Genomic DNA, 27,179 nt, shown 5'->3' with positions numbered 1-27,179 from the left:
GAGCTGTCGGCCAACGTCTGAGTTCATGGCATAAAGTGGTAAAACGTTTGCGAAACGAACGTACAGGCCGATGCTTGCGAGATGCTGACTTTCGAAGAGGCATGCGGACTCCCACTGAATGAGTCCGCATTCATCCACGCCGCAACATCCGGGCAATCGGAAGCAGCGCCGCAATGCACAGTAGAAGAGCCGAAGAGAACTCCCGCGCAGGACTTGAGTACCTCACCTAAGCAGCCCCGGGAACAGATATCTGGGTCCCAGCGACGCGGACGCGCTCCGCAGATGGATCTTCGCAGCAGAATGTGGAGAAGGCAACACCACCACCAGGGATCAATTCACAAAGTGCTGTATCCCGACGTAGATGTAACATGTTCCTAGCGGCGAGCACGCTTCGGACGCGGCTGAGGGAACTTCACAGGCACCTCCAAGATCGCACGCTTCGACTCTGTAGCAGAGTCGGGCAGGCCCAGCCGTTTGAGGTCTTTGTGGTCTAGCTTGCGGATGTTACACCCTGACAAAACAAGTCAGACGCTATGCTTCTCATGACCTGACTCGGGTCCACGTACCGAGCGCCTTGAATAGCGGGTTGACCCTAACGACGTAGTCAGTACGATCGAAGAGCACATCGGAAGGTAAAAAAAACCGTACTTGGAGGCCGGCATTTTGAGATCGTGGGCAATAAGCTCCGTGTCGGTTGCGAAGTCATCGACGCGCAGGCAGAGCGCGAGCATATATGTCATGAGCATCGTCTCTGTTTGGCTCGTTACCTTGATTCTGGATACCCCGCATCAGTACCATGGGATGATGGGAGTATCAGTAAAGTTTACTTGTTCGTATCTCTCTCGCTTTCTGTGAACCGAGACAACAACCCATCAACGACGATTTGCGGTACGCCGGTGAACTTCTTCTGTAACGCCTCTTTGTCGTTGACGGACCGCGCTGCCATCCTGAACGCCAGCATCGCAGAGACATACATGACGATCTTCCTATGCGACTGTCAGTGGAAGCGCAAATCTGTCATCATGCAGACACTGACAGGTCGGTCTTCCTGAGCTTCGGCGCCTGGAACAATTGATAGATATGCTGGTTGACCCAATTCGATTGTCGGAAGGGCAACAACGCCTTCCGTTCCTGGACATTTGTTGCAGACCGGAACGGTGCCACCGACAAAGCATTGAACTCCGTCTCAGGGATGATGTCGTGCAACGCATAGACGTTGTCCGGTCGATCTGCGTTCGGGTTGTGTGGGGGAATGAGTCGGTTGCTGTCCGCGGCTTCCTTCGCCTCCTCTGTAGATGATGGTAAGTAGGTGTAGGAAGGAAGTACACCGATGAGCCAGTGACGCTAGCGAACGCCGAGTCAGGTGACAAAAGACATTGGATGAAGATGTTTGTATGTATGATATGTGCTCGGGAACGTCATCAGACGAGGAATCGAGGCTGGGACGTACACACATGTACGTAGCGTAGCACCCGAACACACATTGCCGTCGTAACGGAGTCTCACCGCACTGACTCGAACGGACAGCAATGTCGTTCTCTGGGACGTGTGGTCGCTGCACAACAGCTTCGTCCAGGAAAGAGTTTGCACCATATCACATGAAGAGCGTCCCAGATCCTTCCGTTGTGCAGGACCGGATCAAGGTCTTCAGTATAGTGCACCAGAGGCGAACAGGATGTGCCGGAGGTCGTAGAGCAGTGAAGATACACAGCAGATGTTAGAACACATACCTAATGTCGGTAAACTGCTAGTATTCTCCATGATGGTTTCTTGCAGATGACCGGTCACACCCTTCAGAGCATCGATATCCACCCTGTTTCGCTCTTGCGCGCGGATGGCTGCCTTCGCCTTCTTCGTTCCGAACGTTTCACCAAGTTTGTTACGCAGCTGTGCGCGTTCCTCATTGGTGGCCTCTATGGGAGCAAGGTTCTTGAGCGCTTTCACTTGTTGGTTCATGATATGGAGTGGTGCGGGACGGAACACAGTTGTGTTCGTCCGTTTGTTGTGTACAGCAACTAGATAGCTGAAAAGATGATTATTGCAGTGAGAAAGCAGGCCCGGATCGCATCACTTTACACATACCTGCAGCCCACGGAGGCCTGTTGGCTTTCGCCCGATGTGGAGAACTCTACCGTCTCCGTTTCTCCAGCGACGAGGGTGTCCTGAGACGCAAAAGCTTCCGTCCCGTCGACATGCTTGTCTCTCCGCCAGCACCGGAATGATGTCTTCTTAGGCGGTTGGAGGGCTGGAAAACTGGCTGGACGGCAAGAGTCAATTTGACGCGCTCTGAGCATCTCTGAACAAGTGTTACCTAACACTGGGCCAAGGTGCGATGTTGACTGAGACGAGTTCAGGAGGGTGATTTTTCCAGCATCGTCGGTGTCGCGTTTGCGTTTTCTCGAAATGGAGGCAGAGGCCATGGTGTGCGTCGAAGTGAGAGCGTGATTGGCTCAGCCACTTTGCCTCCCGCCACCAAGTTCTGGCCATCCGTGAGTACTCGGTGACTCTGCTCGAGATATCTTATTTCGCACAGGTCTATTGCTTCCTGCATGCTCGCCTAGTTCTGGCCGTAACTTATTCGTCTGTATACTCGCATCTACTCGCCGGGCCATTCGAGGACCTCCTTCTATTGTGTCCTGACAAACCCGGAAATGGCAGGCACTCGACCTCCTTCTACGCGCAGCGTATCATATACCCCGCCCCTCGCAAACGGCGACAGAGGCGGAATTCATGCGGCCAGTTCGCGCAGCACCTCTGAACTGGCAGACAAGGGCGTGAAGCCCGAAGCCATGGGGCATGCCGTTGGCGCGACTCTCGGCGTCAAGCTCGGGGCCGACTCATCTGCGAAGGCAGACATCGACGACCTCTACAACTTCGACATGGACGAACCATCGACCTCACGGAGCTCCTCTTCAGAGCTCAAGCAAGAGACCGCTGCCCTGAAACTTGAAGACGACCGGCCGTCTGCTACACCGCCTGTCTCCTCACGGGGCAAGCCCAAGAGCGAGCCGCAGCTCATCGGCCACCTCCCCCGCGCTGAGGAGGACGCACGACGCACATTTGTTCAGCTCGAGCAAAATCACTACCAATATGGCACTCTCGGACGGTCGCGGGAAGCTCTAGAGAGTATGACCTGCGAGTGTCAGTACGAACATGGGGTGGATCACCCTGACGATGCGTGTGGCTCGGATTGTATCAACCGACTCACGCAGGTAGAGTGCCTCCCCGACGATTGTCGATGTCGCTCATACTGCCAAAATCAACGGTAAGTGCTCAGACTATCGCAGCTTTCACTCAATACTCAACGGCAGTGCAGATTTCAGCTGAGGCAGTACGCGCCTATCGAGATCGTGCAAACTGAAATGAAGGGGTTTGGTCTCCGTGCTGCAGAGGATCTGCCAAAGTATGCACCCCATCTTCGTGCTTCTCCATGGAGGACTCAAACATTGGAATAGGGACACCTTCATTTACGAATATCTGGGCGACGTAGTCAGCCAGCCCACTTTCCTCAAACGCATGCGACAGTATGCCGAAGAGGGTATCCGACATTTCTACTTCATGATGCTCCAGAAGGACGAGGTATGTCGAATACGTCGACGTCGAGGATCCGTATTGATTCGCTGACTCGATTCGCGAAGTTCATTGACGCCACCAAGCGAGGTGGAATCGGCCGCTTTGCTAACCACAGCTGTAACCCCAATTGTTACGTAGCAAAGTGGACAGTGGATCAGCATGTGCGCATGGGTATCTTCGCCAACCGGCACATCAAGAAGAACGAAGAGCTCACATTCAACTACAACGTTGACCGGTATGGGTAAGTGGCACGGTCTGACAGTGGTCGTTCAGGAGAAGCATACTCAATGCGGTTCTGCAGCCATGACGCACAACCATGTTATTGCGGAGAGCCGAATTGCGTCGGGTTCATCGGTGGCAAGACGCAGACCGATATCGCGGCTATGGACGATCTCTACCTCGATGGTGCGCCGATCGTGCCTTCAACCTTCACGTAAGCTGACAATGCTTTAGCGCTCGGTATTTCCGAGGAGGTCGCGGTCTTGGGTCTCAAGGGGAGCAAGAAGAGGAAGAGCAAGAAGCTCGACGAGGACTTCATCGTGCGTTCACTTACTGCTTAACTGTCAATATTGTGTTAACCGCACACGTCGCATCAGCCTACACTCAAGCCACTCATCGAAAAGGACATACCGAAGGTCGTCCAGGCGCTCCGACAGACACAGAGCCGCAAGGTCCTCATCAAGTTGCTGACGCGTATAAAGGTCGGTGGTGGTCGTGTCGCGCTGTCGCTGTGCTGGTCCTGATGTCATCATACCTGTAGATGACGGAAGATCAACCTGCTTTGCGGCAGCTTATGCGTCTTCGTGGCTTCAGCGTCATGACCAACATCCTCGAGGACTACAGTACCGACGCGGAGGTGTCTATATCGGTGAGCATCGTTTTGGAGGTGCCGTGTTGCGTCATGACTAATGGTGTGCAGGCGATCGAGTGCATGATGACTTGGCCACTCATCCAACGGAACAAAGTCGAGGACTCCAAGATCAACGTTCCGGTTCAAGCATGCGCACAGTCCGAGAACCAAATGCTTGCAGAGCTCGCCCAGAAGGTCGGCACATCTATACCATGTTTTTGGCATTATATGTCTGACGATCGAGTAGTTGCTTGCACAATGGGATGCCTTGGAGTACGCGTATCGAATACCAAAGCGGTTGAAAGGGGTGAGATCTCAAGTCTACACCGTCCTACGCCTGTACTCAATGACGTTCGTTCGCGCAGGAGGGGGACGAAGACGATGCCCCTGCGCCATCGTCCGGCCTATCCTACAGAGTGGCCGACCCTCGCCCGCAGAAGCGCGCGCGCCCCGACACGCTCTTCGTCTTCGAGAACGAAGCCTCCAAGCTCGACTTCAAGCTCCGCGCACCCGCGCCACCGCCGCCCAAGCCCAAGGACGCCGCGAAGGAGGTCGCTGAGCCCCCCGCGCCCGCCGTCAAGCTCGTCAACGCATGGGACATCGTGCAGCAGCGCGAGCGGGACGTCGCAGCCATCATCGCGAAGGCGTCCGCGGCAGCGGAGGCGGCGCTCGCCACTGCCGTCGCCGCGCCGTCCAAGGCCGACGCGGACAAGGAAAAGGAGGAGGAGGAGCAGAAGAAGCGCGAGGCGAAGGAGGCGCGGCGGAAGAAGCGGAAGCAGCTGAGCCAGGAGGAGAGGGAGGCGAACAAGGAGAAGCGGCTCCTCAAGCTCGTCGGCGCGGTCATCGTGAAGTGCATGTCGAAGCACCGCGACCAGCTCGACCACGACCAGTTCAAGAAACACGCCAAGGAGGTGCGGCGCGCCGTCTCCCCATTCTCCTCCGTTCCCCATTTACTGACTACGCACGCTCACGCAGCTCACGCACATCATCGCCGAGAAGGAGAAGAAGTCCTCGTCCTTCCGCGAGGGCCGCCTCGACACGCTCTCCGACGAGAAGGTCGTCAAGATCAAGAAGTTCGCGAAGGAGTACATCGCCAAGATCCTCCGCAAGATGGACAAGAAGCGGCGCGAGAGCGGCGGCGCGCGCCCCTCCGCGTCCGCCTCCGCGTCCTCGTCCGCGCAGCCCGGCGCCTCCGCGTCCCCGTCCGTGCTCTCCCCGTCGCTCTCCGGCGAGGGCACCGACCTCGACGCGGCCGTCGCGGACATGATGGACCTCGCCCCCGACGGCGACGGCGACGGCGACGACGACGACGACATGGACATGGACATGGACGGCGCGGACGCAGAGGAGGCGTCGCCGCAGCCCGACTCGGAGACGCCGCCGTCCGACTCGGTCGGCACGCCCGCGCAGACGCCGGCGGCAGTCGTGGGCGACCCGCGGCTCCGGCATCGGAGGGAGGAGTGCGGGTGGGACCCGGACAGCGAGAAGATGGGCCAGGCGGCGCGCGTGAGGCCCGTCGTCGTTAGTGCGGTGTCCGTGTCGTAGCACGGGAGGGCGTTGGGCTGACGGCTGGGCTGGACCGGGGTTGGGTGTGCTTCCTTTCCTTTGGGCCCGGGCAGGACGGCTGTCTGTCGGTCGCGCTGTCGACGTGATATACGTAGCGAAGTTGCTCGCGGTTGTGTTTTGCTAGTAAGGGTGTCGATGATGCCAGAAGTCCTTCGTGGTATGGCGTGCAGCGCAAAATGAGCAGACGAAACGCGCATACTGAGGAGGACACGACGCAGTGTACAGAGCGATGTCATTAGGATCGTAACGAGTACAAGTGACATTTCTATTTTGCTTCGTATAACTACAAACTTCTTACTTCCCTTCCGACCCCGCGTGCGCGCCTCGCCCTCGCGAGCCGGGCGCCGCGCGCCCGCCCAAGGCAGGCGCTCGAGTGTGCAGGTGGGTCCGCGCTCAGAACGCGCCGTCCTTCTTCGCGGCGTACGCGAGGAGGTCGCAGACGCGCTTGGAGTAGCCCCACTCGTTGTCGTACCACGAGATGAGCTTGACGAAGGTGGGCGAGAGCTGGATGCCCGCGTCCGCGTCGAAGATGGACGAGTGCTCGTTGCCGGTGAAGTCGGTCGAGACGACCTTCTCGTCCGTGTACGCGAGGATGCCCTTCATGGGCCCGTCCGCGGCGGCCTGGATCGCCTTCTTGATCTCCTCGTACGAGGCGGGCTTCTCGAGCCGCACGACGAGGTCGACGACGGAGACGTCGACCGTCGGGACACGGAAGGAGAGGCCGCTGCACGGGGGTGGGTGAGGGGGTGTTAGAGGGGGGAAAGGCGGGACTCACGTCAGCTTGCCGTTGAGCGAGGGGATGACCTTGCCGACGGCCTTGGCGGCACCGGTCGAGGAGGGGATGATGTTGTTGCCGACGGCACGGCCGCCACGCCAGTCCTTATTCGAGGGGCCGTCGACGGTCTTCTGGGTGGCGGTGGTCGAGTGGATGGTGGACATGAGGCCCTCGGCGATGCCGAAGTTGTCGTGGATGACCTTGGCGAGGGGCGCGAGGCAGTTGGTGGTGCAGCTCGCGTTGGAGATGACGGTGTACTTGGAGTCGTAGCTGTCGAGGTTCACGCCGCAGACGAACATGGGCGCGTCGCTGGAGGGCGCGGAGATGATGACCTTCTTGGCGCCGCCCTTGAGGTGGGCGGAGGCCTTCTCGGTCGTGGTGAAGACACCGGTGGACTCGACGACGTAGTGGGCGCCGACGGAGCCCCAGGGGATGTTGGAGGGGTCCCGCTCGGCGAAGACGGAGATGGGCTTGCCCTCGACGTAGAGCTTGCCGTTCTTGGCCTCGACGGTGCCCTTGAAGCGGCCGTGGACGGAGTCGTACTTGAACATGTAGACCATGTACTCAAGGTCGATGAAGGGGCTGCGAAGACGTCAGCAGGCGGCTGAGGGCTGGGTGTGCGGCCGACTCACTCGTTCACGGCGACGACGTCGATGTCTCCGTGGAGGAGAGCATTACGGAGGACGATACGGCCAATACGACCTGCAGCTTGGTCAGGCGCGAATATTTTGGGTAGAAAGAGAGCGACGCGTACCGAAACTGGGGAAGAACGCGTCGAGGCGTGGTCAGCGCGATCGCGAGGCGCAGAGACGCGCATATACTCACCCGTTGATTCCGACCTTGACCTGGAGAGCAAGGTACGTGAGCAGGCTGGACTATGCTACCGACGAGGAGGACTTACGGGCATGGCAGTGTGAGTGTGGATTGGTGGATGTGAGTGAGGAGGAGAGGATGGGGACAGGGAGAGGAGTGCGGTGTGCTTTATAGGAGACGATTATCGGCCATCATGATTGGCTCGGGGCTGCGCCATTGGCCAGGGCGGGCGTGGGCGCTCAGCCCGTCTCTCGAACGCTCTGCGCGTCATTCGCGGTGACTGCAGCCAGTCCGCGCCCAAGGCCGCCCACCGCGCTCTGGCCCGTCGCCTACCGTTACCCGCTAGTCCGTGGATAAAGATCTCGCGCCACCTGCGCGCCACACGCCTCAGCCACCTCGCGTCTCGCGATGTCGCCTTCACACAACGCTCGATGCCTCGCTCAGTGCTCGTTCTATGGCTGTGACGACCTCGTTTTCGGAATATATGCGTCAAAATCACCTCAGGGAAGGTCTCGGGAAGGCCATATCGACAGTAAGCGCCTTGCAAGACCTCCAGACGTGTCGGCGAACACCCGCAGACATCGCGTGTTGGGATACTGGAGTAGACTGTACGGCGACTAGATCGCGGTATGTATTTATACGGAAAGCTTGAGACAGTATACACAACCCAGTTTGTCAACGGTCAGTTTGGCAGGCGATGGTACTGGTGGTGAGGATGCCAGCTTCTTTGAATCTTGTCACACTCACAAAACATCATGTACGCTGTGTGATGTATTCTGGTAAGTACATAAGCGTGGAATATGAGCACATACATGGGACTGTGTACGATAGTTATGAATGAACACGATTGTATCGGCTTAGCAGCTGGACCTCCTGCCGCTGCGGAGCGGGTCTGGGAGGCGGCGCTGGCGTTGGACACAAGGTCGTGTCATTAGTGTTTCACATATCAAGGTTGGGTTTGAACGTCTCAACATGGTGTATTGCTACATTCAAAATTGCGAACAAGTATGCTATGACTCCGACGGGACTGAGCGGGGCTTGGCACCACAAAAGTGCAGAAGGACAGAAGGACAACTCACTAACATCGAACAATCTCTGCCCTTCCACCCCAGCAAACGTCATCCTCGGCTCGACCATTCCTTAGCACCCTCTCCTAGCGTCCCAACACGCGATGTATAAGACCCGTGCGCCAGTCCTGCTGTCTGCGGGTGTTCGCCGACACGTCTGCCAGTGGAGGTCTTGCAAGGCGCTTACTGTCGATATGGCCTTCCCGAGACCTTCCCTGAGGTGATTTTGATGCGTATATTCCGAAAACGAGGTCGTCACAGCCATAGAACGAGTACTGAGCGAGGCATCGAGCGTTGTGTGAAGGCGACATCGCGAGACGCGAGGTGGCTGAGGCGTGTGGCGCGCAGGTGGCGCGAGATCTTTATCCACGGACTAGCGGGTAACGGTAGTCGCCCTCCCCGCCAGTCCCCGCCCAGCCGCCCGACCGCGGTCCGCGCAGTGCCACTCGCTGGGAGGAGGCGTGCGAGGCGCGAACGTGCGCGTCTGCCCGCCTGAGTCACCCGCGCGATCGTCCCCAGATCGTCCATCGTCTCACTTTTCCCAACCCTCGCTCCTCGTCGGCCGCAAATCGTCCCAGCTCGGCACCCGCACCAGCGCACATACACCCATGTTACTCAGGCCATACAACCATGACTCGACGCCGCCTGCATCGCATCCGGATCATGCTGTTCGTCGCTGCTGACGAGAGCGCAGGCTTAGGCCATCTGGACACCGCTGCTGTCAGCTACCCGTAACATCCCCATCGCGGACGTGCATGCTCGATCGTCCTTCCGTGCGTCTGATGTAAGGCGGTGCCCGCATTATGAGCAGCTAGTAGCCTGGCAGCCACGGAATCGCACGTTCCTCTCGACCCCTCGAGTCCCGACCGCCGGCACCGCGGCCGTCCATCTCTGCGCCTGGTCTGCGCTGATCCCAACGGACCTAATGGATTTGGAACTACTACATGAGTTCGTCCGTATGCTAGATCAGTTGGCTGTCCTCGCTCCATCCGGAAACTCCATCCAGACCGACCCCGATCGTGGCCGGCCACTCCTGGGACGCGTCACATTCGAGCGTCCATGTACAGTCGACATGAGGTCGACGGACAGCGGCGACAGGTAGGAGCCACTCACAAGAAGGTAGGACACAGTCTGGGGCGGTCCTCGAAGCCGCCGCGACTGCACTCGGACGGTAGGCGTAACTTCGAAGGGCTCTCGGCCAATCAGCCTCGATCAGCAACTCTCTTTGCTGTGGCGCGCACTCTAACCTTGTACTGGTAAGTAGCAACATGTGGACCGTACGCATTCGTGGGCATTTCATTTTTCGGCAGCTTCTACTCAGGTGCTCATGCACGTTCTGACAGGCTGTCTGACCGCGACGCAGTCCAAAGCACCACGAGGGCGCCTACTGGCGGCGACGCGACGTTGGGGCCGTGAACTCTCCGTCTTTCCAAAGGACTGAGGTCGCTGTGCAGCCTCTTGAAGATCCAGCCCGTAGTATTTGCACAAGTGACAGTACTCACATTCAGTCCTGTCTCCTGGGCCGGCCTCGAGACCTGTCTCATCTTCCCAAATCCAATATGTCATCCAACCACACATCTCGCAGACGGGCTATGAAGTCACTCTGATGCAGTGCATGACGCTTCATACAACACCTGGTAAGACTTCCGAAGGTACTGGGTGTTGTTTGTCATCAGAGTTCACGGGCTTCCTAGCAGCGACGGAACGACGAAACAGTGTCCTGTCGCGCCGCATTGGTAAGACGTCTCAGACGTCTTACCAATACCTGGCAGGAGGGGTGGATCATGTCTTCATTCTATCGAGCTCTGACTTGCATGGGGGTGAAGCGCAGTGTTACAGGTTTCGCAGCCGTGATGTCATGATTGCAAATCCGTCTGTAGGGCATTGCGGTACTGACCGGGCGGCCACAGTTCTTCGCCAGTACAATCAATGTCACTGTGCCAGGCCCACAGCATTGTACGGACGATGCCACATATCCTTGGCTGGTCTTTCTGCCTACTAGGAACATCGGTTACGCAACACCGAGAGGCTCGTAGCTGCCCATAGACACCTTTCTACTGTCCATAGCCCGAACAGCAGCTAACGATCGCCATTCTGGCCGTCAGCCACAGACGCGTCGCGGCTGATCTAGGTCTGCAAGACCGCCTCGCAGTCAGCCTCGGTGGAGCCTCCTGCGTCCATCTGTCCGCCGCGACTCGTTCAACCCCAGCCGCATGTTCGCCGCGGTCGAGTCGACGAGCATAAAACCCGTCCGCACGCGGGCTATGCTCCTTACCTCCTTCCACCACCACCTCCCATGGACCACACGGAAGCGGGGTCTATTCCTCCCAGCGACGACTCCGGGTCCAGTGGCGGCAAGTACCGTCTCCTCGTACTCACAGTCTACTCATCCACTGATCAATACTATCCAGGTCACCCGCCGCTACCCTGCAAGATAGTACGACTCTACGGAGCGACGCTCCCAATCGCGGCTGAGTCTCCTGCCTCGCCCGTCCTCGCTGCCTCCCGTGGGCTCTCCTTGTCGTCCGCCAGCCGCGCCCGCCCGTGCCGCGGCTCCCAAAGTGCGAGCAAGGATGACCGGCCCACGTCAATGCCGGTCTCTGGCCTCGTCGTTCGCCAGCCTCCCCTGGATCGAGTTCGTGCTCGTGGTCCCCCGCTCCGGGATGGCTCCCAATGTGCGCTCGAGGCTCGGAGAACCGGCTTGTTCTCTTAACTTATTCGCGTTCGGTCTCGGTTCTCGTCTCGGTCTCTCGGCTTCTCTCGCGCGGGATGGCCGCCGCAAAACTCCTCTCCGCGATCTCCTTGTCGTCCGCCGGTCCCCGCCTGGTCCTCGATCTGTCAGCCAGCCCCTGGGACTACTCAAGCGCGAGCAAGGGCGACCCTCCGGACTGGGGACACTTCTCTGGGCGGTCGATCGTCGGCGCTGTCTCTTTTCTGGACTCGGTCTCTCTCCCTCTCTTCCTCTTCCTCTTAGACTCTGTCGGGAACACCGTGCAAAAACCAAAAACTCCTCTCCGCGATCCCCTCGTCGTTCGTCAGCCCTCCTCCCAGTCGTCGGTCTACTCTGGGACTCGGGGCTCTTCAAGCGCGAGCGAGGCGACCCTCCGGATTGGGGACGATACCCTGCACGGCTGTCGCCTCTGTATTATATCTAGTCTCTCTCGGTCTCTCTTCGACACCCGCGCGGGGTAACCGCTCCAAAACTCCTTTCTGCGATCTCCTTGTCGTTCGCCGGTCCCGGTCCTGGTTCTCGAGCTGTCATCCAGCACGCACCCCGGATTCCTCAAGCGCGAGCAAGGGCGACCCTCCGGACTGGGGATCCTGCTCTGTGCGGTTTACCATCGGCGTCTTCTCTCTCGTCTCTCCTTTCTCCCTCTGTATACTGTTACTGGAGGATGGTCGTGCTAAAACTCCTCTCCGCGATCCCCTCGTCGTTCGCCAGTCCCCTCCTGGCCATCGGTTCTATGCAGGAGACCGGGCTCTTCAAGCGCGAGCGAGGTGACCCTCCGGATAGGGGAATATACCCTACACCACTATCCGCCGTCGTCGGGCGTCCTTCCTTCGTCTCCTTCTCTTCTCCGGTTCTGTCTGCTTGGAGGACGGTCGCCTCAAAACTCCTTTCCGTGATCTCCTTGTCGTTCGCCAACACCTCCTTCGACGTGCCCCCAAGAAGACTGCGGTGTTCTTCAAGCGCGAGCAAGGATGACCCTCCGGACTGGGGACTATACCCCGCGGCTGTTTTCTGTGTACTTGTATCTCGGCAACGCGGCTCCTCCTCTCTGGTCCAACTCTTGTCTGTCCTTACGCGGTTTCCTCCGGATTCAGCCAACTCCTGCCTGTCCTTACGCGGTTTCTCTTCTGGCCCGACTCCTGCCTGCTCGTACTCGGTCTCGGCCTTTAACCAACTTGTGTCTGTCTTTACGGATCTCTCTTCGACTCGGTCGTCGCCTGTCCTTACTCGGTCTCTACTCCGGCCAACTCGCACCTGTCCTTACGTGGTTTCAAGCTCGAGCACGTCAATCTGAGCGCTCATCCGTCCAACTCTTGTCGGTCATTTCGGTCTCGGTACCCCATTCGGTCCAACTCTCGCCTGTCGCTACGCGAATTCCCTGTCTTCCATCATCTACTCTCTGTCTCTTTGGCCAACTCCCCCACCGTCCTTACTGGGTTCTCTTTCTCTGCCGAACTCACCCACTGTCGTTACCGGGCTCAATCTCGCGGACCAACTTCTTTGTCACTGTCTTTACCGGGCTCATTTTTTGTCGTCCAACTCCCTACTGTCTTTACGTGGTCTCGTAGACGAACTCTAGTCTGTCGTTACTCTGCCTGTGTCCAATGTCATGCCTTTCTATTCCCGCACTGAGACGAAGCTTGTGAGCGACCAGTGAGCGCTCGACCGCCGAGTTCAATGTTCAGAATCATAGAGCCTACGGCAGTTGCCGAGCTGAGCTGTGGCGGGGACCACTCGCCGCCAGCGGTGCCGTCGACGTCGACGCTGGATCGCGTTCGAGTTGCGCTTCTGAAGACTGAGCCCATGCAGGCCCGCTCCTCGGTATACACCTGAACTCGCCCTCCTTGTCATTGATAATACTTGGTGCTTGTCATTCGAATGAACTGATATTCCTGGACAGACAGTGCTTTTGCCGAACGTCAATATCGGCGGTAGTGACGGTCCAGGTCAAGTTGGTTGCGACATAGAACGTCTGAGGCCAGCGGGAAGAGGGGGTCACTGGATTATGTAAGCCGTTATATGTTCGTACGGCAGAATCAGGCTGGACACAAAACCTTAACCGTTAGAACGACTTGACGCGCTATGCGTACTGAGTCTGACCTCGTTGGCATAGGTGGTGGCGGCGTCACTCCCTGGCCATGAAGCATCGCGCTCACACAACACCATGCCAGTGAGAAGGTTCTCATAATGCAGGTTACACTTACGTTTGCGCTATTGTAGGTTGAGCCTAGATGCAAAGGCGGCCGATCACCCAAGGAGAGCCCTCGGTCTTAGACATGTTACTTGCATGTCCCCGAGAGGCCATACTAGCCTTCTAGTACACTATTATCCAGCGCTCCAGCGGTAGCCTAAAGATTAGGTCCCGCCTGGATGGCGTATGCCAGTGGAGGGTACTACTATCTGGTGAGTGTTCAGTCACTGAGGTAGTCTTCGAGAAGTGCCGACATCGAAACAGGTTCACTAGCCAGCTGAGCGCTGAGATGATGTCAGAGACCGAACGCATGGGTCGACCAGACGAATGTTACATATGGTGAAACTTGACAGTGGCAATTGCGGCTAGGACAGACTGCGCATGCCACAAGCATACACTGAAGCGATGTGAGTGAGTCGGCACCCCAGCCACATCCCAGCTGGCATAGGCGTATCGATAGCAGCGACGCAGCAACACAGTGGTCAGCGTGTCTTGAACGTAGCGTCCTTCTGCTGATCACGGATCATACACACAGGAAGCAAGTTTGGGCTTCGGAGTCGCATCGCGTGGGTAGTCCTCCGCGGCGAAGTACGTAGCTTCTAGTACCCGGTGAGGACCAATGGATCGAGATATGCTAACGCAAACACCGTGACATTGTGTTCGTTTGCTACGCACTGACTGGGATACAGCCCACCCAGGTACGTATTGCTTCTACAGCACTGGCAACTCTGAGATCCTGTGCCAATCAGCCTCAGGCTTGTCGCGGGATCGAGATACTGCTGGCGCAATCACGAGGCATCCTACTCCGTCTTCTCTGCGAAAGTATGCTCCATTATGTATCAGTGAGGGTGCAGACTGCTTTGACACTTGATCTCACTACCGGACATTGCTTTGACGGGTTCGGAGACAATTGCTCGCGTCTGTGTTGACGCACGACTCATACAGGCAAGTCCATTCTACACGATCCACTGTTCAAGCTTCTGCCAGTGATGGCAAACGCACGGTACGCACTAGAGGGGCTTCGCCGTACCTATCTATAACTGGACAAGAAGTTGACTGGTTAAAACACTGTAATGGCATGAGGTGAGTGAAACTGTCAATCTTGAGGACCTGGTTGGATGATTGATTCCGCTATAGTCCACTTCCGCGACGACAGCCAAGGGAGGCTTACTATCCTCGGTTTCCCGGACATTAGTGGATCGATGTTGGCTTCAAGGGCCTGTGATGGAAAACGTCAAGTCATGGGTCCGCTAGTGAATTTGATGCCCGTGAACGGTGGAGTCTGGCGGAGCACTTTCACGGGTCACACTGGCTCTTGCCAGGTGCGCGGACATCGATTCACTTTTTCCCACCACTGGATTCCTTCGAAGCATCCCATGACCTCCGGGCAAGACGTTCCAAAGTTGGGATGGTCAGTCTGTGATTCTGCCTTGTGTTCGGGGGACATACTCGCTTGCGTAGGCCGTATGCCCAGCATGATTGCCAAGTCGTGGGTCGATGCAGATATAAGGTCAAGTGTCATGGCCCATCTCCACAAGCTCAGGCCTCGTCGACCTCGTCTCCCAGAGCTTTCTCATAGTAACGCATCATGACTTCCTCCATTGTGTTCGAAGCCGACATCATCCTTGCTGGCGGTGAGTGTGTCCTGTCGCACTGGTTGCATGGAACTGGCTGAGGCATCCCTCAGGCGGAACTGCTGCTTGCGTGATTGCTGGACGAGTTGCGGCCGCAGAGCCCTCTCTCAAAATTCTCATGATAGAGGCGGGTCCACCTACTCTGGAGGATGATGCACATGTGCAGCCCGCTCGCTACCTGAGCCATCTTCTGCCGGATAGCACGACCGTCAAGTTCAATGTCGGCAAGGAAAGTGCCGACCTTGGCGGCCGCGCTCCTATTGTACCCTGCGGACAGTGTATTGGCGGAGGGTCGAGTGTCAACTGTGAGTCACACTTCTACTGTCTATGCCGTAGACGTCATGACAGTAACTGATGTATCGCGCAGTTACCATGTATGCGCGGCCGTCTCCCTCTGATTATGACGACTGGGAGAACGTGTACGGGAACAAAGGATGGGGCTCTCGCGATCTGATACCCTTTCTGCAGAAGGTGCGTTCGGACATTTAGAGGTTATGTGTCGTACTGACGGCATACATAGATGGAGACGTACCAAGTGACGCCTGGCCAGCCCACACACGGCTATGAGGGACCCATCAAGGTGTCCCGCGGCGGCATTTACGCCAATATCGGTCAAGATTTCTTCGACGCCGCTACTCAATACGACAAGAGCAGAGGCGTTACCGAGGACCCGAATGACATGATCGATATCAATGTCTACGGGGTACGTCAATGAGTCTCATACCGAGGTGCATGAGTTACTGAAGGACTGCATTGCAGCGATGGCAAAAGTGCGTATTCCTGCTCGCAGTTGAGCACCCCTCATGACTGTTTTCGTGTTAGGTATATCGATCAAGAGAAGGGCCGTCGGTCTGACACACCTCACCACTACGTCTACAACCAACAGCTAGATAATCTGGAGATTCTGACCGGCTACCAAGTCAAGCGGGTCATCGTCGAGTGCGTCTCGTAGACGATTACTGTTTCAGCTGCTCAACGCTATGTCGCAGAGATGGTCGTGCCGCCGGCGTCGAGTTCGTCCCCAATGTGCGCTTCGGCGGTGACAACATTCACGGAGTACGTATCGCGAAGGCGCGCCAGCTCGTTGTTGTCTCTGCTGGTGCATTCGGCTCTCCCCCAATCTTGGAACGTTCGGGCATTGGCGCTCGTCACATCCTTGAGCCGCTAGGAATTGATGTAGTCTCCGACTTGCCTGGCGTTGGAGAGAACTATCAAGGTATATCTACTATATGCATATGACATGCAAATCGCTCACTGTGCAATCAGACCACAACATTGTTTTTGTGCCGTACAAGGCTGACGATGAGGCTGAGACCCTGGACGGTATTGTCAACAATGATAAAGATGAAGTTGAGAGTAAGTGTCATCTAGGCTCTGATAGTGGCCTTATTATTCGAATTGACGGTGTTCGTTCAGGGTGGACTGCACAGTGGCAGATGGACGGGTCCGGCAAGATGGCGTCGAAGTAACCCGTCTTACATGAGCCATACTGCAAATCACTGATGCATTGGGAGCATGTAGTGGAATTGATGCGGGTGTCAAGCTCAGGCCTTCCGCTGAGGAGCTTGAACTCATTGGCCCGTCGTTCACCAAACGGTGGCAAGAGGTGTTCGCAAATGCACCCGACAAGCCAGTTCTGTGGCTTGGTTTGCTTAGCATGTGAGCCTCCAATCTGTTGCAGATCCAATGTGATGACTGAATATGCTTCGCAGGTTCGTCGGCGATCGTACCGCACTGCCGCCTGGGAACTATAGCAGCATAGCGTTCTTCTCGGAATTGCCAGCATCGATCGGGTACCTTCACATAACCTCGGCTGACGACGTAGACGCCACGCCTGACTTTGACCCGAAGTTCTTCAGCAAGTGCGTCTCAGTTTCGCTTTACCGACCTGCGGCTGAAGCTGACGATATCTGCGATGAAAGGCCCGAGGATGTAGCCGTGCTCCGATGGGCCTACAAATATGGGCGAGAGATCGCTCGTCGTATGTCTCACTATCGCGGTGAATACCTGCCAGGACACCCAGTCTTCCCCGAGGGCAGCCAGGCTGCTTGCAGCGGAGACGCGAAGCCGACTGCGATCTCGGCCTCGAAGATTGTATATAACCAAGAGGATGACAAGGCGATTGACGACTATCTTCGGAAAGTCGTCGCCACGACATGGCATAGCGTACGTGTTGGCGGTCCAGTCGTGCTGCATCATGAGGTTGACTGTGTATCTGTGCAGCTCGGCACGTGTGCTATGAAGCCGCGCGAACAGGATGGTGTCGTGGACTCCAATCTGAACGTATATGGTGTTTCGGGATTGAAGGTAGCAGGTGAGTACGTCACCCCATATCAATCGCAACGTCTGAGCCTCCTTGTAGATATGTCGATCGCACCTTCCAACGTCTGCGCAGTAAGTCCCACATCACACATCTTTCCGGTCGCATGGCTCACTTTACCTGCACCTGCAGAACACTTGCTCCACTGCCATTGCGATTGGTGAGAAGGCGTCGACGATCATCCTTAAAGAGCTCAGTTCCGCTGCGCATGCTTGACGCAGGTTTATATCATGATCTGTATTCTGTATCTGCGTAGTGAGTGGCTTGTGGAATCTTCTGTTTGTACATGTAGCAATGCAACACACCCCTGTATATGATCGTACATAGTGTAACATAGACGTCATTTGCAACGCCGATATGGCGGTTTTCAATGATGATGACAGCTGGACTTCGATGAGTCCAATAGTAATGTGCAGTTTATCCTGCTCGGTCGGGCTCATGGTATCACGACTCCAAATCATAAGCAACCAATCATTCCATACAGACATGTAGAGTAAAGACAGTGGGGGGAGGAGGTCGAAAGAAACCGCGTAAAGACAGACGAGAGTTGAGCCGAGAAACAGAGCCTTGTAAGGACAGTGGAGAGTTGGTCGGTGAAAATAGCCGAGTAAAGACAGTGAGGAGTTGGACAAAAAAACCCGCGGAATGACAGACTAGAGTTTGACAGAGGAATAGAATCGCAGGAGACCAGAGAGATTGAAGGGAGACTTGAGCAGCTTGGGTTGCTGGAAATCGCGTAATGACAGACGGCGAGTTGGACGACTTGGCGCGAACCACGTAAGGACAGGCCGAAATTGATAGGTGGCGCGAATGCGAGCCGAGGATGAACTAATCCGAGTGACAAGTAATGACAGACTTGAGTTGGCCGGCGGAGAAGGCGAGAGGTGTAACGACAGACCCGACTTGGTCGACGTGGAGACCGGGTAGAGACAGGAAATAGTTGAACCGAGTCAGGGGAAACCAGTCAGGACAGTCGCAAGTTGATAGAGGTTCGAGACCGAGTAAAGACAGACTAGAGTTTGTCGGGAATGTGAGAGACCACGTAGCGACAGGCGGGAGTTGGAGTCGAAGGGAAGGGAAGGAACGGATACAAGTACACAGAGGACGGCCGCGGGGTATAGTCCCCAGTCCGGAGGGTCATCCTTGCTCGCGCTTGAGGAACACCGCAGTCTTCTTGGGAGCACGTCGAAGGAGGTGTTGGCGGACGGCAAGGAGATCACGGAAAGGAGTTTTGATGCGGCCGTCCTCCAAGCAGACAGAACCGGAGAAGAGAAGGAGACGAAGCAAGGACGCACGACGACGGCGGATAGTGGTGTAGGGTATATTCCCCAATCCGGAGGGTCACCTCGCTCGCGCTTGAAGAGCCCGGTCTCCTGCATTGAACCGATGGCCAGGAGGGGGCTGGCGAACGACGAGGGGATCGCGGAGAGGAGTTTTAGCACGACCATCCTCCAGTAACAGTATACAGAGGGAGGAAGGAGAGACGAGAGACGAGAGAAGACGAGAGAGAAGACGCCGATAATAACCCGCACAGAGCAGGATCCCCAGTCCGGAGGGTCGCCCTTGCTCGCGCTTGAGGAATCCGGGGTGCGTGCTGGCTGACAGCTCGAGAACCAGGACCGGGACCGGCGAACGACAAGGAGATCGCAGAAAGGAGTTTTGGAGCGGTTACCCCGCGAGTATGTCGAAGAGAGACCGAGAGAGACCAGATATATAGTACAGAGGCGACAGCCGTGCAGGGTATCGTCCCCAATCCGGAGGGTCACCTCGCTCGCGCTTGAAGAGCCCTGAGTCCCAGAGTAGACCGACGACTAGGAGGGGGGCTGACGAACGACGAGGGGATCGCGGAGAGGAGTTTTTGGTTTTTGCACGGTGTTCCCGACAGAGTCGGAGAGGAAGAGAAAGAGAGAGAGAGACCGAGTCCAGAAAAGAGACAGCGCCGACGATCGACCGCCCAGAGAAGTGTCCCCAGTCCGGAGGGTCGCCCTTGCTCGCGCTTGAATAATCCCAGGGGCTGGCTGACAGATCGAGGACCAGGCCGGGGACCGGCGGACGACAAGGAGATCGCGGAGAGGAGTTTTGCGGCGGCCATCCCGCGAGAGAGAAGCCGAGAGACCGAGACGAGAACCGAGACCGAACGCGAATAAGTTAAGAGAACAAGCCGGTTCTCCGGGCCTCGAGCGCACATTGGGAGCCATCCTGGAGCGTTGGACCACGAGCATGAACTCGATCCAGGGGAGGCTGGCGAACGACGAGGCCAGAGAGCGGCGGTTTGGCGTGGGGGTAGTCATCCTTGCTCGCACTTTGGGAGCCACGGCGGTCGACGAGCACGGTCGGGCGCGGCTGGCGGACGACAAGGAGAGCCCACGGGGCAGCGAGGACGGGCGCGAGGCAGAAGACTCAGCCGCGATTGGGAGCGTCGCTCCGTAGAGTCGTACTATCTTGCAGGGTATCAGCGGATGGCCTGAACAGTATTATCAGTGAGTGAGTACACTGTGAGTATATGGGTCAAAGGTACTTGCCGCTACAATATCCAGGGTCATCGCTGAGAGAGGAACAGACTTCGCTTCCGTGTGGTCCATGGGAGGTGGTGGTGGAAGGAGGTAAGGAAAGAAGTACGCGAGAGCGCGGCTTTTTATGCCCACTCAGGGCGGCGAGCATGCGGCTGACATTGAAGAAGTCGCGCAGACCGGCGTAGGAGGCTGAGGCTGAGGCTGACTGCAGGCGTACTCAAGCGAAGCCTAGGCAGGCCGCGATCGTGGGCGGCTGCTGAGTGAAGGTGTGGAGGAAAGTGGCAAACAACCTACGTCAAGGAATGGCTGACATCGGAAAGGACTCTTGCCCTCTTTCCTGATGCAACGAGATGACTTACCTCCGGGAATGAATGGTTCAGGGCTGAACTCAGACGTTCGAGAGGAATAAAAAGCGACTTGCGCTCGATTGGCGTCAGCAGATGATAATACAACACTTGGACTTTCTCCTGATATACAACAGCGATAGAGCGTGTCTTCTACAACCGAGTTCACAAGAACAGTCGTTATATGCGCTTGCCCTTGGCCGCTGCCTCTCGCTTCTTGGCCTCGAGCTCAGCGGCCTTGGCTACAAAGAGGAAAAGTGAATCAGTATGCCTGTAACATTTCGGGAGCACGAGATGGTCCAAACCTTCAGCCTCAGCCTTGCGCTTCGCCTGCGCAGCCTCGCGTTCGGCGCGGATCTTAGCAAGACGGGCAAGGTCAGACTTGGCTTCTTCAGTCTTGCCCTGCTCGTGCAGCTATTGGATACAGTCAATACAACGCCTGTCGCAGCAGCCCAACATAACTTGCCTTCCAGTATCGCTCCTTGGCTTCCTTCTTCTCCTTCTCGTCTCTGAAGCCGCACGTGAGGCGTTACATCGATGCCACTGCTGGTCGCACATACCTCTCGCGCCTGGTCAGCTCCCTAGGTGCGCCAATGTCCGAGATGGCCAGCTTCTTCCCTGCTGCGATGTTAGGGTTGGCCAGAAGGGGATCCTGATCGCTGTCTTCATCCTCTTCCCCATCTTGCTTCTGCTGCCCTTTCTTCTTCTTGAGCTCGCGGCGCTCCGCGCGAGTGAGTTCTTGCTGCGGCTGATTGGAGGACGTTGCCTCGGCGGGCTCTTCCTCGGACTCCTCCTCCTCTTCTTCCTCGGACTCCTCATCGCTTTCCTCGTCAACAGCCTTGTCGCGTCTTACCCTGGCAAGGAGTGATGTAAGTACAAAGGCAGTCGAGCTCCTCCCCCCTCACCATTTTTTGTCAGTGGATACGGCTGTGCCATTCTCGTCGAGCTCAAGATGCTTGCTAACCGTCGGCAAGCGCGATCAGCGATCAGGGAGAGGAAGATCGACCACGGCGGAAGCTAACCTGAAGCTACACAGCGCCCGCCACCATCGTCAGTCGAACATCTGCACAGGCGATGGAGTAGACTGTACCTGCGCCCACCTCCCCGCTTGACCTTGTAGCCGCCGCGAGCCATTGTAGTAGATAGCGGAAGATGGAGGATATGAAGAAAGGCCTCGCCTCAAGCGATCATATACAGTAGCAGAAGCGCCATGACTGGGATACACTCACGTGCGGGCCTACCGAATCCGGAGCCGCTGGTGGTACCGCTGCACACCGTCGCCCGAGTCCGTCACTGACATTTGCTCGCCGCCCACCACCTGCATGGCCAGCACCATCCCCGCGCGCCTGGCGCGCCCCGCCGCCCGGTCCGCCAGCCCCCAGGAGGCCCGCAAACGGGCCATCCAGCTCTACCGCGACTGGTACCGCGGGGTCAGTCTCCCTTCCACACTCAGATATTGCGCTGACATACCACATCCGCGCTGCGTGCACAGGCACCCGAGATCATTACGATGTACGCCATCCCCGTCACCGCGCAGCACATCCGGCACAGCATCCGACGCAAGTTCGAGGAGAGTCGCTACGTGACGGACCCGCGCGTCATCGACGTGCTCCTTCTGAAGGGCCGGCAAGAGTACCAGGAGACGATGAACCTCTGGAAGCAGACTGACCATGTCATGGGTATCATGCTCGAGGACAGGAAGCGCCCGCCGCGGACGTTCCTGCAGAAGTTCTACGAAGGTGCGTGTGCCGCGAGGTGTGCCAGGTTCTGTGCTCACGAGGAACGCAGGGAGGGACGAGGACGCTGTATTGCCCGCTGCTACTGGCCTGCTCAAGTAGAGAGAATTCGACTGCATCTGTCCCCTTGCGTGTGTTATAGTCAACTTCATCGTGCCCTGGTCACCCGCTCCAACAGCTCAGGACCCTCGTGTGCACGGACTCATTGTACAATCTACGTTACAGACAAGTTTGTTGCGGATTATGGTGGGTATGTGATGTCCATGTGAGTGTTCTGCGTTCCAGGGAAGTCGCGATGCTCGAGCCAGCAGTGGGTGATCACGAAAGGAAATCAATGGGGTCGTCGTCGCTGTCTGCGACCAGTACAGGTGGTGGAAACATGGACAAGCGCGGCTGGTGGCGATGAGAACACGAAAAGCACGCTCGCCTGATGTCGACTTACCTTCGGCTTTGGCTGATACTTGTTGACCGTTTTCTGGTGTGCGGTCCGAGACGCAGCGGGCAAGTTCTCCTTCAGCTTCCTCGGTCGTCTGCATAGGGAGGAATATCATCGGCTAAAGCGAGCGGTGAGGTGACAAGGATCAGGGAACGCACTGTTTGGATTCCGTCTTGGTCTGCGATGACGGCGGTTTCTTCGTACGACTGGTCGACTTGGACTTAGGCTTGACAGAGGGTTCTTCCTCCTGCACAGGTTCAATCTGGTCTGCCTCCTCTCCAACCGACGCGGGGACATGCCCCGAAGCTTCGCCGTTCACTAGCGCTGCTGACCGCTTCGTGCGCTTGCGCGGAGGTGCGGGCTGGTCGTCTGCATCTAGCTCATCCTCCGGAGGTGGTACAGCCGACGCCGGTTTGCCTCTTTCGCGCTTCCTAGACGTCATTGAAGGTTCTTGATGCTCTGGTTCGTCCACGTCTTCACGTGCTGAAGCAGCACTCTTGCCGTCCTTGTGGGCAGGTCGCGGCTTCCTGGAGAAAGAAGCATCATCGCGATCGTTCGGTGTAGCTGCAGACTTGATCGCGCCGTCCGCCTGCTTGTACGAGGGCTTGGTCGCCTTCGGCTTGGGTGGCAAATCTTCATCAGAGTCGGAGTCGACGAACGGCTCAGGGACTGCAGGGAGCTTTCGTTTGGACGTGACGGCCTTCGTGTAGTTCTGGATGGTTCCGCTAGACGATGCCATGGGTTGCGTATCCACGGCGTCGTCCTCGTCAGGCTCGTTCGCCTTTGCTTTCGATCGTTTGGACATTGTAGCTGCCTCTTCGTCAGTGCCGGCCTTGGGCTTCGAGACGGCCTTCTTGGGCTTCGACGCCGCATCTGGAATCACAGGTTGCTTGGAAGGCACTGACATATGGCCTTCAATTGGGTCCAGCACTGTATACACCAATACGGCTTACCTTTGCCGATGCTGCTCGCACCCTTTCCAGCTTTTGCTTTCGCCCGCTTGACTATGAGCCGCAGAGGGATGTCTTCTTCGCTATCGCTTTCTTCGAGAATGGTCTCGAGGGGTTGTTTATGAGCACCCGACGAACTCGCTGAAGGCCGCTCCGAGGCTGTCTTGACACGTTTGGGCGGGACGGGTGGCTCATCATCCGGATCCTCCTCAACCGGTTCCTTCTGACGGCGAGAACGCTTCTCGCTTGCTCGTTTGGGCGGTGGGACAGAAGCGATCACTGCATGGTCCTTGAGTTCGGGGATTTCATAGATCTAGAGGATCATACCTTCGTCCTCTGCTTCCTGTTGCTTCTTCGTGGCCCTCGTGGTCCTCGTGGTCTTCGCAGCCTTCTTGGGTTGTGCACGCTTGACGGCCTTCTTGGGCGGGTCTTCTGTACTGGACCCGTCAGACATACTATGCGCATATAGATGTACGACGCATACCTTGGTCTTCAGTTTCACTATCCTCCTTCGCCTTGCGCCTTGACGTCTTCGTGGATGTTTTTGATGTACGAGAGGGACCTGCAACATGAATGGTACCACCAACACGCATATAGCCAGTGGATGGGTCATACCTACGACAGGCTCTTCGTCTTCTACCTCGACCTCAACCGACTTGTGCGGCTTCGCACTCGCAGCTGTACTCTTCCTCTTCTTAGGTACCTGACTCTTGCGGCGACTTGGCGTAGCCTTAGCTTTGCCCTTAGCACTCTCCTTCGGCGTAAGCTCCTCCGCCACCTCCTCCGCCGCACCCGTCAGAGACTTCCGCCTCTCTATCGTCGGGGATCCCGGGTCTCTCGTAGAAGGCGCAAATGACTTGCGGCTCTTCCTCCGCTTCGACGGCGACTCCCCATTGACCCCGCGCGAGAGCAGGATATCCAGCAACGCATTATGTGTGGCAGGCTGGAACACCCTAAGTACAGCGCGTCAACACGCGCCAAACGCACCGAACGCAACGCACTCACCCTCCTCTGTTCCGATACTTCGACTGCAGCCGTTCGACGCGCTTTGCGCGGCTCTCCTCGACCGAGAAGTCCTGGCTGTCTGCCATGGGTGAACGAGCGTGACTGGTTGTGGCTGGGAGAGCGCGGGTGTCACGGATGTCACTTCGTCACACGCATGCGTCACCGACTCGCGCCGTGTTCGGGCGCTTGGATTGTGCTTCTCTCTTTATGGCAACTACTGTGTTCATCATCATTGCTGGCCTTGCGGCTGCGTATGTCGGGTTTGCTACTGGCTGGCTGCGTCTTGCGCCGCCCAAGACTGATGGAAAGCGCGGAAACGCATCTGGATATGTTCTGGAGTGCAAAGTCACGCACCGCCGGGTGCTCCCCAAGGAGTCCTCGCATGGGTTTGCGTACCGGACCCTCTGGCTGCTCGTCTCGCTGAATGCTTTGGAGTCCCACTCACTAGATCTCGCTCGCGGTTGGATATTCGGATACGGTGGGCTGCTCTGGCGACTGACTGGGCTTCGCTCCTCGGCATACCTACACGACTCGCCCAGCGGCGGACGAGGAACCCGGAGTATTCGAGAGAAGCTGCTGGACCTCCTGGATGGCGAGGGATTGGGTCGGCATCAGCTGGGAGACGCGTGGATGCTGACGATGCCAAGTTTTGCTGGGTTTGAAGGAATCAACCCCCTGACTGTCTACTACTGTTACGATGCGCAGGCTAGTCTCTTCATGGTTGTGCTTGAGGTGAGGCTTCCAGTATATTTGCTTTTGGAATTCTGGTATCATGCGTCTCGCAAACAGGTTCACAATACATTTGGAGAGCGGCATGTCTACTTGCTCGACATTAACAAAGCCGAGAAAGTAGACGTTCCTGCAGATACGTGAGTGCTTGTATTATGACTGGCTGCACGCAATCAATAAACCCGAGTAGACCTCGCCTGCGCTGGGTTATTCCGAAGGACTTCCATGTTTCCCCCTTCAACAATCGCCAGGGCACCTACACCATAACCATCTCCGAACCGTGCCACCCTCCTCTGGGTGCTGATGGTAGACATCTGAGCGATGTCTCATGTCCCTTGCCCTACGTCGACATTCATCTATTGAGCTCGTCCGAGTCTTCACACGTACTCACGATGACTGCGACTCTACGTGCCACTGAGTCGAGGCCGCTCACCACATCCGCTCTTCTACGTTCTCTTGCTCGTCAGCCTCTCGCCCTTGTGTCGTCTTTCGCGCGCATACTCTACGAGGCCTGGATCTTGCATTACGTCAAGCGCCTCGATGTATACATCAGGCCGGATCCGAAGCCTGCGAGACAAGCCTGGGGCGAGCAGGATGCTATTCCAACAGGAATGTTGCCTGCCAATCTGCAATCCGGCCGAGGTGTTGGGTGGCAGCGCCCGAGCTGGTTCGAGCAGTACGCTCGTGGTCTCGTGGAGGCCTTCCTTCAACGCCGGGCGGAGGAACTCGATACACGCGTCACCCTTGTGTGCGGTAATCCTGACGAACCTGACGTGGTCTTCTCGCCGAAACGCACTCATAACGATACCGTGGACGAGAAACACCTGACAATTTGGTATCTCTCCCCGCTATTCTTCAGCACTGTCTACATGGCACCGTCGGCTAAGCATGCCTTACTTCTGGGCTATCACACCGAACGGATCTTCATTCCTTCCTCGCAAACGCTGTTCAGCTCAGTCTTCGCTTCCGATGCGACCATGGACAACTCATTGGAGAAATCCCGTCCTTCGACTCTGCAGTGCATGCGCTCTTGTATGCTGCCGGAGGAGCTGTCCGGGCATGACAACGCGGTACCGCCTACGCATTCGCTCGACCCACCCCCGACCAAGCCGTGGAAGTGGCTGCGGAGCCTCACGTACATATCCATGTTCCTCGTGCAGTCGTTCGTCGAGAAGCTCCTGTACCGGCTAACGCGTGCGAGGTTCGTCCCTGGGCAAGAGCCATGGCTGAGATGGCATCGGGCGCTGGACGTGCGCAAGGCGTCGGGCGTGTCTTCGCAGGAGGATGGGTGAGGTAGTCATATCGACATCGTCGATGAAACTGCATCCTTCGCCCGGACTTCCCTCGTGCTCCTGGCAGACGATTATTTGCTACGGTCGAGGGATGTTGTTCTTGCAGGATCGTCCGCGAGCCGGGACAGGCATTGAGGATCCATACACAATGTGGACGAAGCGGTGGCCCCTACTCCTCTTGCGCTATCCTTCCGAGATTTACTTGTGGGCCGAGAGACAGTTCTCCGACTTTCTTGGAATTGGGCTTGATACAGAAGCTACATATGTTACAGCGCTACTTCATACGTTGAGGAGATGTAATCGGAACCGGTGCTCTGCATACAATCCACGAGTTTGCAACGTCATGGGCATGTATAGCCGAATGAACGTACGTGAACTTGAAGGTCATGGAGAGGACTACCGCCGCGCGTAGGTGCCTACCACGTCTGTCACAGGTCACGTGAATGGGGTCACAGAGGTGGTACTGACCCTCGAGACATTGACAACCGTGGATGAAGTCTCTGCTCAGTGCTCTGCGAATGGACTGGAGCCGAACGGGACATCACATTGACGAAAATTGTCTATGCTGTGCATTGCGTACAAGACGGAGTCGGCGTTGGGAGGGAAAGTGACGGAGACGTCGCCGGCAAGCGCCGAGACGCGGTGGCCATTGTT

The 27,179-nt window shown here is 57.0% G+C and overlaps 10 protein-coding genes across 10 annotated transcripts; 6 read left to right on the top strand and 4 right to left on the bottom strand.

The window, feature by feature from the left end:
* Window positions 1–18: 18 nt before the first annotated feature.
* On the bottom strand, window positions 19–2,444 carry C8Q71DRAFT_754045 (RNA polymerase I associated factor, A49-like protein). The gene is made up of 8 exons (XM_047923470.1): window positions 2,312–2,444; window positions 2,083–2,257; window positions 1,731–2,023; window positions 1,037–1,289; window positions 828–986; window positions 649–774; window positions 567–592; window positions 19–511 (listed from the first exon to the last, which is right to left on the bottom strand). The coding sequence occupies exons 1-8, from the start codon at window positions 2,418–2,420 to the stop codon at window positions 375–377; spliced, it is 1,278 nt and encodes a 425-aa protein (XP_047779745.1). The 5' UTR covers window positions 2,421–2,444; the 3' UTR covers window positions 19–374.
* A 435-nt stretch (window positions 2,445–2,879) lies between these two features.
* Window positions 2,880–5,968, top strand: C8Q71DRAFT_706143 (SET domain-containing protein; the record flags this gene model as incomplete). Its single annotated transcript, XM_047920487.1, has 12 exons — window positions 2,880–3,265; window positions 3,317–3,403; window positions 3,456–3,579; window positions 3,639–3,814; window positions 3,875–3,978; window positions 4,027–4,112; window positions 4,170–4,274; window positions 4,334–4,441; window positions 4,493–4,618; window positions 4,671–4,730; window positions 4,792–5,334; window positions 5,399–5,968. 12 exons carry the CDS (start codon window positions 2,880–2,882, stop codon window positions 5,966–5,968), a joined length of 2,475 nt encoding a protein of 824 aa, XP_047779744.1.
* Window positions 5,969–6,382: 414 nt separating this feature from the next.
* On the bottom strand, window positions 6,383–7,717 carry C8Q71DRAFT_821934 (glyceraldehyde-3-phosphate dehydrogenase; the record flags this gene model as incomplete). The annotated part of the gene is made up of 6 exons (XM_047926209.1): window positions 7,666–7,717; window positions 7,590–7,609; window positions 7,519–7,523; window positions 7,397–7,466; window positions 6,765–7,346; window positions 6,383–6,713 (listed from the first exon to the last, which is right to left on the bottom strand). The coding sequence occupies exons 1-6, from the start codon at window positions 7,669–7,671 to the stop codon at window positions 6,383–6,385; spliced, it is 1,014 nt and encodes a 337-aa protein (XP_047779743.1). The 5' UTR covers window positions 7,672–7,717.
* A 3,112-nt stretch (window positions 7,718–10,829) lies between these two features.
* Window positions 10,830–11,919, top strand: C8Q71DRAFT_557089 (uncharacterized protein). The gene has a single exon (XM_047919332.1). The coding sequence runs from the start codon at window positions 11,218–11,220 to the stop codon at window positions 11,797–11,799; it is 582 nt and encodes a 193-aa protein (XP_047779742.1). The 5' UTR covers window positions 10,830–11,217; the 3' UTR covers window positions 11,800–11,919.
* On the top strand, window positions 11,920–12,870 carry C8Q71DRAFT_557066 (uncharacterized protein). Its single transcript, XM_047919331.1, has one exon. It carries the CDS (start codon window positions 12,040–12,042, stop codon window positions 12,667–12,669), a length of 630 nt encoding a protein of 209 aa, XP_047779741.1. The 5' UTR covers window positions 11,920–12,039; the 3' UTR covers window positions 12,670–12,870.
* Window positions 12,871–15,087: 2,217 nt separating this feature from the next.
* Window positions 15,088–17,941, top strand: C8Q71DRAFT_754018 (alcohol oxidase-like protein). Its single transcript, XM_047923469.1, has 15 exons — window positions 15,088–15,200; window positions 15,254–15,505; window positions 15,568–15,671; window positions 15,721–15,903; window positions 15,960–15,970; window positions 16,023–16,139; window positions 16,190–16,416; window positions 16,467–16,556; window positions 16,617–16,665; window positions 16,722–16,859; window positions 16,913–17,062; window positions 17,123–17,366; window positions 17,424–17,514; window positions 17,563–17,594; window positions 17,653–17,941. Exons 1-15 carry the CDS (start codon window positions 15,155–15,157, stop codon window positions 17,734–17,736), a joined length of 1,818 nt encoding a protein of 605 aa, XP_047779740.1. The 5' UTR covers window positions 15,088–15,154; the 3' UTR covers window positions 17,737–17,941.
* A 2,492-nt stretch (window positions 17,942–20,433) lies between these two features.
* C8Q71DRAFT_754012 (casein kinase substrate phosphoprotein PP28-domain-containing protein) lies at window positions 20,434–21,619 on the bottom strand. Its single transcript, XM_047923468.1, has 7 exons — window positions 21,468–21,619; window positions 21,400–21,405; window positions 21,283–21,336; window positions 20,938–21,231; window positions 20,844–20,886; window positions 20,683–20,791; window positions 20,434–20,619 (listed from the first exon to the last, which is right to left on the bottom strand). The coding sequence occupies exons 1-7, from the start codon at window positions 21,509–21,511 to the stop codon at window positions 20,558–20,560; spliced, it is 612 nt and encodes a 203-aa protein (XP_047779739.1). The 5' UTR covers window positions 21,512–21,619; the 3' UTR covers window positions 20,434–20,557.
* An 80-nt stretch (window positions 21,620–21,699) lies between these two features.
* On the top strand, window positions 21,700–22,215 carry C8Q71DRAFT_856896 (NADH-ubiquinone oxidoreductase Complex1 subunit; the record flags this gene model as incomplete). The annotated part of the gene is made up of 3 exons (XM_047927345.1): window positions 21,700–21,807; window positions 21,870–22,116; window positions 22,166–22,215. 3 exons carry the CDS (start codon window positions 21,700–21,702, stop codon window positions 22,213–22,215), a joined length of 405 nt encoding a protein of 134 aa, XP_047779738.1.
* A 323-nt stretch (window positions 22,216–22,538) lies between these two features.
* Window positions 22,539–24,627, bottom strand: C8Q71DRAFT_556983 (uncharacterized protein). Its single transcript, XM_047919330.1, has 6 exons — window positions 24,505–24,627; window positions 24,115–24,452; window positions 23,984–24,061; window positions 23,827–23,931; window positions 23,503–23,778; window positions 22,539–23,449 (listed from the first exon to the last, which is right to left on the bottom strand). The coding sequence occupies exons 1-6, from the start codon at window positions 24,588–24,590 to the stop codon at window positions 22,695–22,697; spliced, it is 1,638 nt and encodes a 545-aa protein (XP_047779737.1). The 5' UTR covers window positions 24,591–24,627; the 3' UTR covers window positions 22,539–22,694.
* Window positions 24,628–24,711: 84 nt separating this feature from the next.
* Window positions 24,712–26,880, top strand: C8Q71DRAFT_906676 (uncharacterized protein; the record flags this gene model as incomplete). Its single annotated transcript, XM_047928933.1, has 3 exons — window positions 24,712–25,236; window positions 25,294–25,373; window positions 25,424–26,880. 3 exons carry the CDS (start codon window positions 24,712–24,714, stop codon window positions 26,523–26,525), a joined length of 1,707 nt encoding a protein of 568 aa, XP_047779736.1. The 3' UTR covers window positions 26,526–26,880.
* Between the last annotated feature and the right edge of the window lie 299 nt (window positions 26,881–27,179).

The sequence above is a fragment of the Rhodofomes roseus genome (genome assembly GCF_022264815.1).
Source record: "Rhodofomes roseus strain CIRM-BRFM 1785 chromosome Unknown C8Q71scaffold_8, whole genome shotgun sequence".
Taxonomy (NCBI): Eukaryota; Fungi; Basidiomycota; class Agaricomycetes; order Polyporales; family Fomitopsidaceae; genus Rhodofomes; species Rhodofomes roseus.
The sequence above is the reverse complement of the archived record's forward strand: the minus strand, read 5'-3'. Positions and strand labels throughout refer to the sequence as shown.